Source organism: Bidens hawaiensis, unplaced genomic scaffold (assembly GCF_021521415.1).
Source record: "Bidens hawaiensis isolate Kalapana, Puna unplaced genomic scaffold, B.hawaiensis_p1.1 tig00045662_1, whole genome shotgun sequence".
Lineage (NCBI taxonomy): Eukaryota > Viridiplantae > Streptophyta > Magnoliopsida > Asterales > Asteraceae > Bidens > Bidens hawaiensis.
The window spans coordinates 32,431-45,526 of NW_027498144.1; the positions used below are offsets into that span (position 1 = coordinate 32,431).

The following is a 13,096-nucleotide window of genomic DNA, read 5'->3' on the forward strand; positions in this document are numbered from 1 at the left end:
TTTTCCAAAAAGTTGGTTTGAGTATATTTAGTGAAATCATTTATTTATTAAATATTATACATATATATTTTCAAATGTATTGAGTTCAATATTATATTATATTTGATTTGATTTGATTTTTTTTTCTTTTCAAGTTATTACAGTTCCATTCCCATTCTCAATCCATGACCAAAATGAGCTCGAAGCTTCCTTCGTAACTCCCGGAACTTCTTCGTAGTGGCTCCCCTCCATGCCTCATTTCATAGGGAACCTAAAAGTGGCTCTATTTCATTATATTCCATCCAATCCCAATTCCATTCATTTAATATACTTTTGGTGTCATTAACATAACATATGTCATTTTTAGTCTATCTCTTTCTATTTCTTTTCTATATATGGAATGTTTCAAAATCATCATATAATAATCCAGAAATTGCAATAGAAAAGAAAAAGGGAGGTTTGTGATGATTTTGAAATCTTTTCTACTAGGTAATCTAGTATCCTTATGCATGAAGATAATCAGTTCGGTCGTTGTGGTCGGACTCTATTATGGATTTCTGACCACATTCTCCATAGGACCCTCCTATCTCTTTCTTCTATGAGCTCATGTTATGGAAGAAGGAGAAGAAGGAGCCGAGAAGAGGGTATCAGCAACAACTGGTTTTATTACGGGACAACTCATAACGTTCATATCGATCTATTATGCGCCTCTGCATCTAGCACTGGGTAGACCTCATACAATAACTGTCCTAGCTCTACCGTATTTTTTGTTTCATTTCTTCTGCAATAATCACAAAAACTTCTTTTATTATGGATCTACTACCAGAAATTCAATGCGTAATCTCAGTATTCAATGTGTATTCCTGAATAATCTCATATTTCAATTATTGAATCATTTCATTTTACCAAGTTCAATGTTAGCGAGATTAGTCAACATTTTTATGTTTCGATGCAACAACAAGATTTTTTTGCAACAAGTAGTTTTGTTGGTTGGATAATTGGTCACATTTTATTCATGAAATTGATTGGATTTCTATTAGTTTGGATACGGAAAAATCGATCTATTCATAAGTACATTCGATCTAATAAATACCATGTGTCAGAATTTAAAACGTCAGAATTAAAAAAAAAATGGATGGTATCTTTAGTATTTTATTATTAGTTACCTGTGTCTATAATTTAGGCCGAATATCATCACCTATTTTTAATGATTAACTGAACGAGCTCGACAAACTGGAAGAAGAAGTTGATTATATGTATGGGAATCAAGAAAATTTGAAACTTGAAAAAAAGAAAAAAAAAATGAAGAAAAATACTTTTTTTTAAAAAAAAACCTATTCTTACTTTTTTTTCCGATTATAACCGATGGACTCGTCCATTACGATACATAAGAAAGATAAATAAAAAATTGAAAGGCTCTGTAAGAAAAGAAGCCTCACAATTTTTTTTATACATGCCAAAGCGATGGAAAACAAAGAATATCTTTTACATATCCTCCGAGTTTGCAACTTTTGGGGAAATAGTAGCAAGAAGAATATCGTTGTTTACATTAAAAAAATCTCCTCTGATGAACTATACGCTGAGTAGCTTTATACCAATAAAGATAAAAATAACAACTTAAATAATGAATTGATAAATAGAATTGAGGCCTTAGAGGCAGTATTTTTTTCTCTAAATATACTTGAAACAAAGACTAGATTGTCTAATGCTGAAACTAAAAACAAAAAGAATTGCCTTGTGAAAATGTATGATCCCTTTTTGAATGGGATGTATCGTGGAAGAATGAAGAAATTTTTTTCTTCTTCAATCATAAATGAAACTTCGATAGACAATTGCACAGAAACAGCTGAACTAAATAAAATTCATGGTAGCCTTCTCCCCTATCTTAATTGTCCAGAAAATGAACAGAAAATCAAAATATCAGGAAAAAAACAAGTCAAAATCGATTCAAAAAATAGGTTAAAGTTTTCATTGAATGCAATTCTAACTAACCCTAAACGTGAAAAAAAGTATATTGGAATAAATGAAATAGGTAAAAAAACTCCCTCGATGGTCATACAAATTAATCAACGAGTTGGAGCAATATTTTATAAAACAACGAAAAGAACAGGCATAATGCAAGGGCTGGATCACCAGCTTCGAACAAGAAAATTTAAACATATAGCATTTTTAACTCGTTCCGCTCGAAGTTTTAAGAAGTCTAATTTCAAGAATTTTAATCTTTATAAAAAATTTAATAGAGATTCGGGTTTTATAAGTTATTTGGAAGAACCAGACTTTCGGCGAGCCTTAATCAAAAGCTCTAGCCGTATTCAAAGGTGTAAAATGGTTATTTGGGGACCGTATCAAGGAAATCCCCATTCCTTTTTTTTTTGGAAAAAACGGAAGATTTTCCTTTTCCTATATCTGACCTACTGAAACTTTTTTTTTTATATTAGAGATTGGTCGGGCAAAAAGTCAGAATTCGAGATTTTAAATCAATAATTTCAAATAAAAAAACGACCAGGAAGACGTAATAGAATTCTGGAAGAACATTCCATATGCACAAAAATCAAGAAGTGTTCTGTTACTAGTTCAATTAATTTTTAGAAGATATATTAAATTACCCTTATTGATAATAGCTAAGAATATTGGCCGTATTTTATTGCGACAATCTCTGGAATGGTACGAGGATTTCCAAGATTGGAATAGAGAAATTTATCTAAAGTGTAGCTATGATGGTCTTCAATTTTCCAAAACAAAATTTCCTAAAAATTGGTTCAGCGAAGGTTTTCAGATGAAAATCCTATATCCTTTTCGTTTGTTACCTTGGCACAAATCTAAGCTACGACTCTCTGATAGAGATCAAAAGCAACAAGATGATTTTGATTCTTGTTTTTTAACACTTTTTGGAATGGAAACGGAATATCCTTTTGGTGCTCCGCGAAAAACACTTTCCTTTTTTGAACCAATTTTGAAAGATATAGACTATATAGTCAAAATAAGAAAATTTAATTTTAGAGTTCGAAGAGCTTTTAAAAAAACAAAAGAAGAAGAAAAAGCATTTTTTATTTGTAAAACAAATACTAAAAGAACTTTTAAAAGAGAAGAAAATTCCATTATTTATACCACGAGAAATATACAAATCAAATGAAACTGAAATAGAAAAAAATTCTATAACAAGAAATCCGAGAATTCATGAATCACTTAGTCAAATTCGATCTACAGGTTTCACAAATTATTTACAGGCAGAAGAAGAAATGAAACATAAAATTGATAAAAGAAACAAAATCATAAATCAAATAGAAATAAAGAAAAAAAATAAAAAAAGAATAATAGAAAATCACCGCCAAAAATTTGGAAAATATTCAAAATAAAAAATATTGAATTAATATTTCAATTTTTCTTTGAAAAGATATACATAAATATCTTTCTACGTACCATTAATATGCGCAGAATCGCTCTACAACTTTTTATGGAATCAACAAAAAAAATTATTAAGAAATACATTGACAATAACGAAACAAATCAAAAAAAGAAAAAAAATAAATAAAATGGACTTTATTTCGACTATCAATATAAACAAAAAGCTTTTGACAATCTTAGAAATAGTAAGGGGAAGTCACATATATTTTTTGATTTATCTTACTTGTCACAAAAATATGTATTTTAAAATTATCACAAACCTAGGTTATTCACTTTAATAAGTTAAGATATATTCTTCAGTATAATGGACCATCTTTTTTTCTTAAGAATGAAATAAAGGATTTTTTTGGAAGACAAGGGATATTTGATTCCGAAGTAACACATAATCAACTTCCAAATTATGGAATGAATCCCTGGAAAAACTGGTTAAGAGGTCATTATCAATACGATTTATCTTATATTACATGGTCTAGATTAGTCCCACAAAAAGGGCGAAATGGAAAAAAAATAATACCAGACGTCTCAAAATAAGGATTCAAAGAAATGGTATTCCTATGAAAAAGACCAATTATTTTATTACAAAAAAAAAATCAAAACTCGAAAGTCTATTTATTACCAAATAAAGAAGAAAACTTTCAAAAAACTATAGATATGATCGTTTATCATATAACTATATTCATTCTGAAACTAAGAAGGCCTATATTTATAGATCATCATTAGAAACAAATAAGAAGCAAGAAAATTCCACCAGAAAGAAAGAATTTTTTTAACATACTCAAAAATATTCCTATTTTTAACATGCTCAAAAATATTCCTATCAATAATTATCTTGGAAAAAACAATTATATGTATATGGAAAAAAATACAGATAGAAAATATTTGGGTAGGAAATTGAATAAAAATATTTAGGTTGAACCTAATAAGGACCAAACCAAAATAGGGGATAAAATTCATAATAATGGTATTTTTTTATCTTCCGATTGATTCAAATTCCAAAATCAATTCCAAAAAGGTCTTTTTTGATTGGATGGGAATGAATGAAAAATTATTAATCTTAAATCGCCTCATATCAAAACCGAAATTCTTTTTCTTTCCAGAGCTTGTGATACTTTATCATAAATATAAAGAGAAATCTTGGTTTACCCCAAGCAACTTATTTCTTTTTAATTTGAATATAAATCCAAATTTTAGTGAAAATCAAAATATAAAAGAAAGTCAAGGGGAGGGTGAGGATTTTTTAAATTTAGCCCATCCAATTCAAAAAAATTTTAAATTAAAGAATCAAAACAATACTGAAGAATCTTTTTTAGAATCAATTGAAAAACTAAACATATTATTCAAAGGAGATTTTTCTTTGCAATTAAGATGGACTGGACGTTTGAATCAATTGAATCAACAAATGATGAATAATATCTAGGTATACGGTCTACTGGTTAGCCTCATAAATATAAGAAATATTACTATATCCTATATTCGGAAAGAAATGAATCTGGATATAAAGGAGACGTTTAAATCTTACACAATTAATTAAAAAGGGAATTTTGATTATGGAACCTGCCCATCTATCTGTAAAAAATGATGGACAAGTTTTTATGTATCAAATCATAGGTATTTCATTGGTTCATAAAAGTAAGCACCAAAGTAATCAAAGATACCGAAACCCCAAAAAAGTTGCTAAGAATCATTTTGATGAATCCATTCAAGACATAAAAGAAAAACTCTAAATAGCGACAAAAATAATTCTAATTTGTTTGTTCCTGAAAAAATTCTATCGTCTAGACGTCGTAGAGAATTGAGAATTCTAATTTCTTTCAATTTAAAGAATCAAAATAATGTGCATAGAAATCAATTATTTTTCAAGGAGAACAAGATAAAAAACTAGAGTCAATTTTTGGATGAAAGTGAAATTTTTGACATAAAAAAATTAATTAAATTAAAGCTTTTTTTGGCATAATTATCGATTAGAGGATTTAGCTTGTATGAATCGCTATTGGTTTGACACCAATAATATGAGCCGCTTTAGTATGTTAAGGGTATATATGTATCCATAATTAAAAATTTTGAGTTTCCTATATCATCTATTGTTCTATCAATCATATTTTTTCATTTTTTCTAGCTGTCTGTGATCTGTAAATATCCATGTTATATGCAAGTAACCCGATGCACACATGTACTGTCCTACATCCCAGTTTAGGATAAATAATAAGGAAATGGCGTATCAATTAAAGCTATAAATAAATAAAGGATTATTGGATTTAAATAATCCCACCTTTAATGTGTTGGCCAATAATAATCTCACCTCTGCTATTTCTATCTAGCAGTCCTACCTTTTCCATGTTTTTTGTTTTGTGATCCCCCGTTAAAAAAATTAACGGGGTTAAGTTTTTGCTAATGTGGCTAATGACTTTGCATTTTTAATATCCTACATGGCTTTTACTTTTTCTCCCCTCTCTGATTAATTACGTGAAATTCCACTAGCTATATTATTGAAACTCGTTTCGCTCCAAAATTACCCTTCCTTCTGTCCACAATTATTATTATGTCCACCGTTACTCCGGCAACCACCACCGTCAACCCTGACTCTCTTCCGACCGTGGATCTCTGCCACCTGTCACTATCCGACCTCCACTCTCTCTCCAAATGCTCCAATTCATCCTTTGGCTGTTACGACGTCGTTATCCCCAAAATTGACCGTTCCATTTTCAACGAGTCCGCCGGCAGCCGCAAACAGACCTACTCGCGTCTCCGTCTCGCTCTGGCGAACTCATCCACAATCCACTGCCGCACGCCTCGACGTCGTACACTCGCCTCCGATGTTGTTGATGATCCTGAACAAGCGGAGAATTCGCAGATCAGTTCGTTGTTGAGTGAATTGTTTCAATCAAATGCTGAAGGTTTGGCTCCAATTGAAGCCGAAAACGATGTCGTATTGTTTCAATCGAATGCTGAAGGACCGAGGGTTTGTCGACTGCTGATGAGCTATTAGGGTTTTTGAGAGGTTTGAATGGACATGGTGTATTTAAATTATTCAGAGAGGGGAAAAAAAGTAAAAGCCATGTAGGATATTAAAAATGCCAAGTCATTAGCCACATCAGCAAAAACTTAACTCCGTTAATTTTTTTTAACGGGGAATTATAAAACAAAAAATATGGAAAAGGTGGGACTGTCGGAGGGAAATAACTGAGGTGAGATTATTATTGGCCAACACATTAAAAGTGAGATTATTTTAATCCAATAATCCATAAATAAAAAGATAAACTCTTTGGTATCATCTTTTTGTATCACTAGGCAAATGAACTCAAAAATAGGTTAATGTTAATTGATAAAATGAATATAAATAAATTCTAATTGTTGTATATACTACATTAAAATTTATGACCAGGCATGTGTCTCCACTAAGGGAGGCCGCAGGGCTAGCCCTACAGTGTATTAAGATAAATCGATCGCGCTTTAGACCTCCAAGTTTTTAGTGCCTCCGTTAAAACTAAATTTGTGTATGCAATGGGGGTTACGTGTTGTTACAAAAAAAATGTAAATATTGGTTATGTGGTTTGACGGCTAAGATATTTCGCTTATTAATTATCCACCCAAGCTCGACTCTTGGCACCAACTATTCTTAGTGCTATTTTTTGCATTTTTTTCACGTATCTACCTATTCTAATAAAGTAAAATAATTGTGGACGCATGTCTCTTTGTGGTTAATCCTCACAATTTTTTTCCCTCTAAAACTAATATGTGTCATTGATAAATAATTATTCACCTTCTTTTTACACTACATTTATATTATATCTATAACATGATTAAATTATTCACTTTTCTTTAAACTCTATTTGTATTATACATAATACATTTATATAAAAATAAATATGTACATATTATACTACTATACGTTGTTAGAAAATATATTTCACAACATACTTGTTGAAATCCAAAAATTAACAATAAGTTGTGTTTGTTATATATTGAAAAGAATATATATATAATTTTAAATGTTATCATTAACATATTATACTATGGGGGTGTTTGGGATTCCTTATTTTACCTCCATATACTTTTCAATAAGTTAATAAGTTACAAAAGTGTAACTTATGGAATTTTTTCTCTCACAATATAAGCAATCTCAAACACTTTATTCTTTTACAAAAAAGTTAATAAGTTATAAGTTGGTGAAAATAAGCAATCCCAAACACCCCTAAGTATATTGTTGAAGATCGTAAATAAAAAAAAACTTTAATATACTTTCATTTTTATATGAAGCAAGTTTTTTAATCATTAAATTATAAATATATACTTAAAAATTGATCTTTTTTTTTAAAAATCAATCCATATATCTATTACCCCACGGCCCACACTCACAGCCCACCATGAGGATTGGGTTATCCTGGTTGCACTACCCACAAACCGGCTCAGCTCCAGCCGGCCAAACCCTTTTGATATGAGTTTTTGAAATGATGAATTTTATTGTGGTTTTAATCCTCAATGGATCAAATTTTAAAAACAAGGTTGCAAGCCGATTCCGCCCATTTCCCACATAGATGCAAATTATACTTTTACTCTATGAGAAATAAGAAATCTATCTATCTATAATATATATAAACGAATGTTCAAAAATCCTACGTGTCATGATGTAGTCGCTCCCTCTTTTTTTGGAAGCGACCAGAGTACTTGATTTCTAAATGAAGGCTTCTCATTCATTTGACCCGAATTTATGGGTATGGGTCTTACCAAACCCATATAACCCTTAAACGAGTTCTAACATCTCATTAAATTTAAAAATAATCCCACATTATATTTGATAGGAAAATCCTATAAAATAGGGATATGCTAAAAAATAATATCCAATTTTTGTTTAAATAAAAAGATATTATTTATAATTAAGAAATAACTTTTTAGTCAAAACTCAAAAAAATAAACGGGTCATGGGTATCACCAAATCCAGATAGCTTTTAAGGTGGATTATAACAACTCATTCATTTGTGAAACAAATAAAAATAAATCCAAAAAATATACAAATACTATAACGGATAATGTAAAACAACCCCATAATACGAGGGATAAAATATAGTAATAAATTAATTTTTTGAAATTTAAACCAATCTTTATCTGTTGCATCGTATATGGGCTTGATCTACAAGCTAAGCCGGCCATCTTGCTTGAAGCCCGGGTCAAACAATTAAACTAATATTTATCCGTTAGGAGGATGCATGCTATATTCATTTTAGTTGAACATAATAATAATAATAATAATAATAATGCCCGGGTCAAACAATTAAACTAATATTTATCCGTTAGGAGGATGCATGCTATATTCATAATAATAATAATAATAATAATAATAATAATAATAATAATAATAATAATAATAATAATAATAATAATATTTTAGAGCCGAGAAAAACTAGACCGAGTAAATTGTAAAAGAGAGCCAATGCATGTATAAATATGGGCCCTAGTTTATTTTAAAATAATTATATTTTAAAATAATTTAAATAGATGCTTAAACCCTAGTTTATTTATTTTGCTTAAAAGCCACACTCTTCCACAGCCCCCAATCGTAAATAAAACCCTACAAGTCTCTCGCCTTCACTCACACATTCTCAATCTCATCAATTTTTCTTAAATTAAACATTAATTTCCAATTTGGAACACCAGATAGGGTTCCAGTTCCGATGGCTATTTCTCAAGGTTTTGCTTGTAGAAACCAACTGTTTTTTAATCTCCCTCTTTTTAATCGTGTGCAAAAGGTATACATATTTATATTCTTTCGCTTTTATATATCATTTGTTAATCAGAATTATATATATATATATATATTTTTAACAATGACGGATCTAGAACATAGTAATTTCAGGGGCAGCACAAATTTTGTTTTTCTTTTTAGAGCACGTTAAAAATAGAAGCAAGCACAATAGTAAACAAAGCTAAACATAATAAAGTTATTCATGAACCTAATAGAATCTAGATAGATACCCCATACATATGTGGTGGATGCCGAGTGGTCTTATTACGTGTTACAAGTTTTTATAGATGCAGAATGTATTTCATGGTCCTTCAATTGGAACGTTGAGGCATTATGACGGCGTCCCTCCTTACCACACTCGGCATGAAGAACCATTTAGTTTGGTCACACCCAATATCAGAACAAATTTAGTGTTTGATAGGTGGAGAAATTTATGCTTCGATAGAAAAGTACTTGCACCGGGAATGGTTCTCTTTAAGAATTACCTCACCCTCAAGGGCCAGGTATTTGTTTGCTTTGTTTTGTGTAAGTGATTCTTTGAGGCTCTACGCTAGAGCTTCTTGCATGAGAGGCGTGCACAAGTACGGGAAAGAAAGTAGTTAATTGTACATGACATTTTTCACTTCGTGATTTTTAAACATAAAATCTAAGATATACTTATAACACGTGTCAAAATACAATTTTTGAAATGGGTCACAACAATTTAATTTGAATTCTTTCTTTTTTTTTTGAGAAATATTTATTTTGTTGTTTTTATTTTTCATCTTCGCGTATCACTAAAATATGTTTGGTAGTGAAATTTAAATGGCGACCATCTGTTTGTAAAGAACAATGCTATTCAGAATTCAATTAATTACATGTTGGATCTAATCTTTTAGGTTGATATCGTGAATATATGCCAAAAGGGGGCTATGGGTCCCGGAGGGTTTTACCAGCCTACGAACCAAAATGGTGATAAACTCCGCCTGCATATGATGTGTTTTGGTAGAAACTGGGATCCGGTAACAAAGTATGAGAAACGTTACAGAAGTGATGGTTCTGAACCACCACCGCTTCCATACGAATTTATTTCATTGGCTGAAAACACAATTAGAGATGCTCAATGGTGTCAGGATAAACTTCCTTCAATGTGCCCACAGATATGTGTAGCCAATTTCTATTCAATCTATGGTCGAATCGGCCTTCATCAGGTTAGTTTCCCTTGCACACACACACGAATTTGAATGATTTTGTTAGCTTTTAACTTTTATACCTTGTCAACTCTCAAAAAAAGAGGTCCCCTTTGACGTAAAATATAAGTTATTTATCATGGACTTTTAGATTACATGGTTGTGATGTTGTAACATGACATTTTACACTTCACATTAACGTGTAATCTTGGCTTAAACGTAAGTGAAATGCATAATTTTTCACATTAATTAGATGTTACGTTCCGACGTTGATCATTTAGGCTATAAAAAGTCTGTTGATCAAAGTTGAAGGTTACAACATGAGAGGGAATTTACCTATGTAGAGTATAAATATATAATATTATTGTGAAAAATGACTAAATGAACTATACAATTCTACTAGAAATAGTGTTAATGTTGTCAAATACAAATCTATGAGACACTAATAATAGTGGTACTACGGGGGTGTTTGGGTGAGTTTTTTAAAATTTTGTTTATTTGATTTTTGTAAAGCAAAAGGAGTTGGGCAAAACTCCTTCAAAAGGTTTAAAATAGAGCTTTTTAAAAATGTTTTTGCTTTTCGAAATAAGTAAATAAGCAAGTTTGAAAAACCTAGCCACACCCCCTTAAAGCTGTTAGACACATGGTTATATAACTTAATAGACGCATTTGTAGGCCAATGATCTTGCTTTTGTTTGAATGCAGGATTGTGATGAGGGCTCTCGCAGTCTCATAAAAGGATTGCCTGTTATCTCAGTCTCCATTGGCTCGTCCGCTGAATTCTTTTATGGCGATTGTAAAGATGCAGACGAGTTAGACACTGTTTTGTTGGAATCAGGTGATGTATTGGTATTTGGTGGCGAGTCTAGACATATTTTTCACGGGGTGAGGAAAATTGTGCAAGATACGGCTCCTGACCAGTTATTACAAGAAACTGGGCTTATCCCAGGCCGTCTAAACCTCACTTTAAGACAAGTGGCTTGATCCTGCTCTCATGCTCGTGTTTCAAAAAAGTTATGACGTTTAACCGTAAATTAAGGTTTCCTATCACTCATTTTCGAGTTCTTGTTGGTGTTTTGTTTTAGCGTACATTATGTCATGTTGACTTATTTGAGATCGCTTTATTTCACATCTTATTTATAAGTTATGTAATTAATATTGGCAAATTGGTGGCATATTTAATAAGCACATATCGCAACTTTGAATTAACATTGAATCTAGATGTTCAGATTAGTTTTTAACGTCGTCATCGAAATAATCTTTTGTGGCGGTATATATGCTAAAAGAAAGAACTTATAATTCCGATTGAGATGAAAGATCTTGAAGGTATTAAGTATTCCCACATCTTTGAGGTTAATAAGTTGATGCTCGTTGTTACGGGTGGTGGTACCGGACTCGAACCCTAGTAGTTACTTCCTAATAATAATAATAATAATAATAATAATAATAATAAATATACTCTTTTGTCTCCAGAAAAATTTACGTCGGATGATAAAAGTATCATTTTGCAAACTTGATAGACACGAATGCTACACATACATAAATCGTTGTATGAACGTGTAATACATCAAATATTTGATAGGCTCAAGTGTTACACATACATAAATCGTCGTATGAAGGTGTAATATATCATATATATATATATATATAGAAAAGAATTTAAATAAAAAACAATTGTTTTGTGAAAAGTGTGAGAAAACTTTAAAATAAAGTACACCATCTAAATAGGACACTATACCATGTAAATAGGAAACTATACAATTTTTAGAAACTACCAATCTCAACCACTAGATCCTAGATCCAAGGGTCTATATCTATTCTTATGTTTCTCACAAAACTATTGTTTTTTACGTTAACCCTACCCTATATATATGTTCATAGGCATAAATGTACCGAGCTATGTTCATATTAGTTCCAGATCTTTGAGTATATGTCGGGTTAGACTCGCAAACACCAGGCCATATCTATCACTTGATAGACAAAACAAAAGCTATGAACAGAAAACACAAATTTAACTCACCTCAAACAAACGAAACAAAAGAAATTCAGACATTTTCTTAAAGCCAACAACCTTACACCTAAGGTTAAAACACAATATATATAATATAACCGAACGTAAATGAATGAACATAAACGGACTTTCACAAATGTAAATGAACTAAGACATGTGTTCATGTCCGTTCGTTTAATTAAATGAGTAGAAAGTTAGTCTCCATGTTCATTTGTTTATTAAATGAACGAACTTTCAAAATAATGTTAAAATATCAACATACAGCGGTTGGCAATCTAAAACTATAACAAATCCATCAAATAGTTGTCTTTTATGCAGTCCAAATATCATTGTTGTGTATGGCACCTAAACATTTATATTAGTCAGCATGAACTAAAAAGAACCAACAGTAAACAAAAACATTTTTAATAGATTAAAGGATAGAATTAGATAAATTCTTGAAGAGTTGGCCGAAGTTCTAATCATAATATAGCATGTTCATCTTCTTGATTTTGCCAGAACCTCTAGTTCAGAAAGAAGTAATGAAATATACACGAACCTGAGCCCCACAAAACCGCAAAGGGAAAAGGTTGAAAACGCCTAGTGTGTCTGCCCGATTCATCCAAATGACCAACATTGATTTGATACCAAAGCACGGTCCTTGGAAATAATCATCCTGCTCAGAGTTGCTAAAAAAATAATAACAATTATGTTGATTTATAGCATTTCAAAATGAAGATGCAAACTTACTTACAAAAGTTTAAATAACACACCACTGTTTGGAATATAGAGATCCACGCTTTGCCCTTCTTC

General features: G+C 31.0%; 1 protein-coding gene and 1 pseudogene across 1 annotated transcript; both read left to right on the forward strand.

The window, feature by feature from the left end:
* The first annotated feature begins 1,303 nt into the window (after window positions 1–1,303).
* Window positions 1,304–5,510, forward strand: LOC143595904 (protein TIC 214-like; annotated as a pseudogene).
* Window positions 5,511–5,923: 413 nt separating this feature from the next.
* LOC143595905 (DNA N(6)-methyladenine demethylase ALKBH1C-like) lies at window positions 5,924–11,277 on the forward strand. The gene is made up of 4 exons (XM_077074810.1): window positions 5,924–6,343; window positions 9,418–9,627; window positions 10,003–10,314; window positions 10,999–11,277. Exons 1-4 carry the CDS (start codon window positions 5,924–5,926, stop codon window positions 11,275–11,277), a joined length of 1,221 nt encoding a protein of 406 aa, XP_076930925.1.
* The last annotated feature ends 1,819 nt before the right edge of the window (window positions 11,278–13,096 follow it).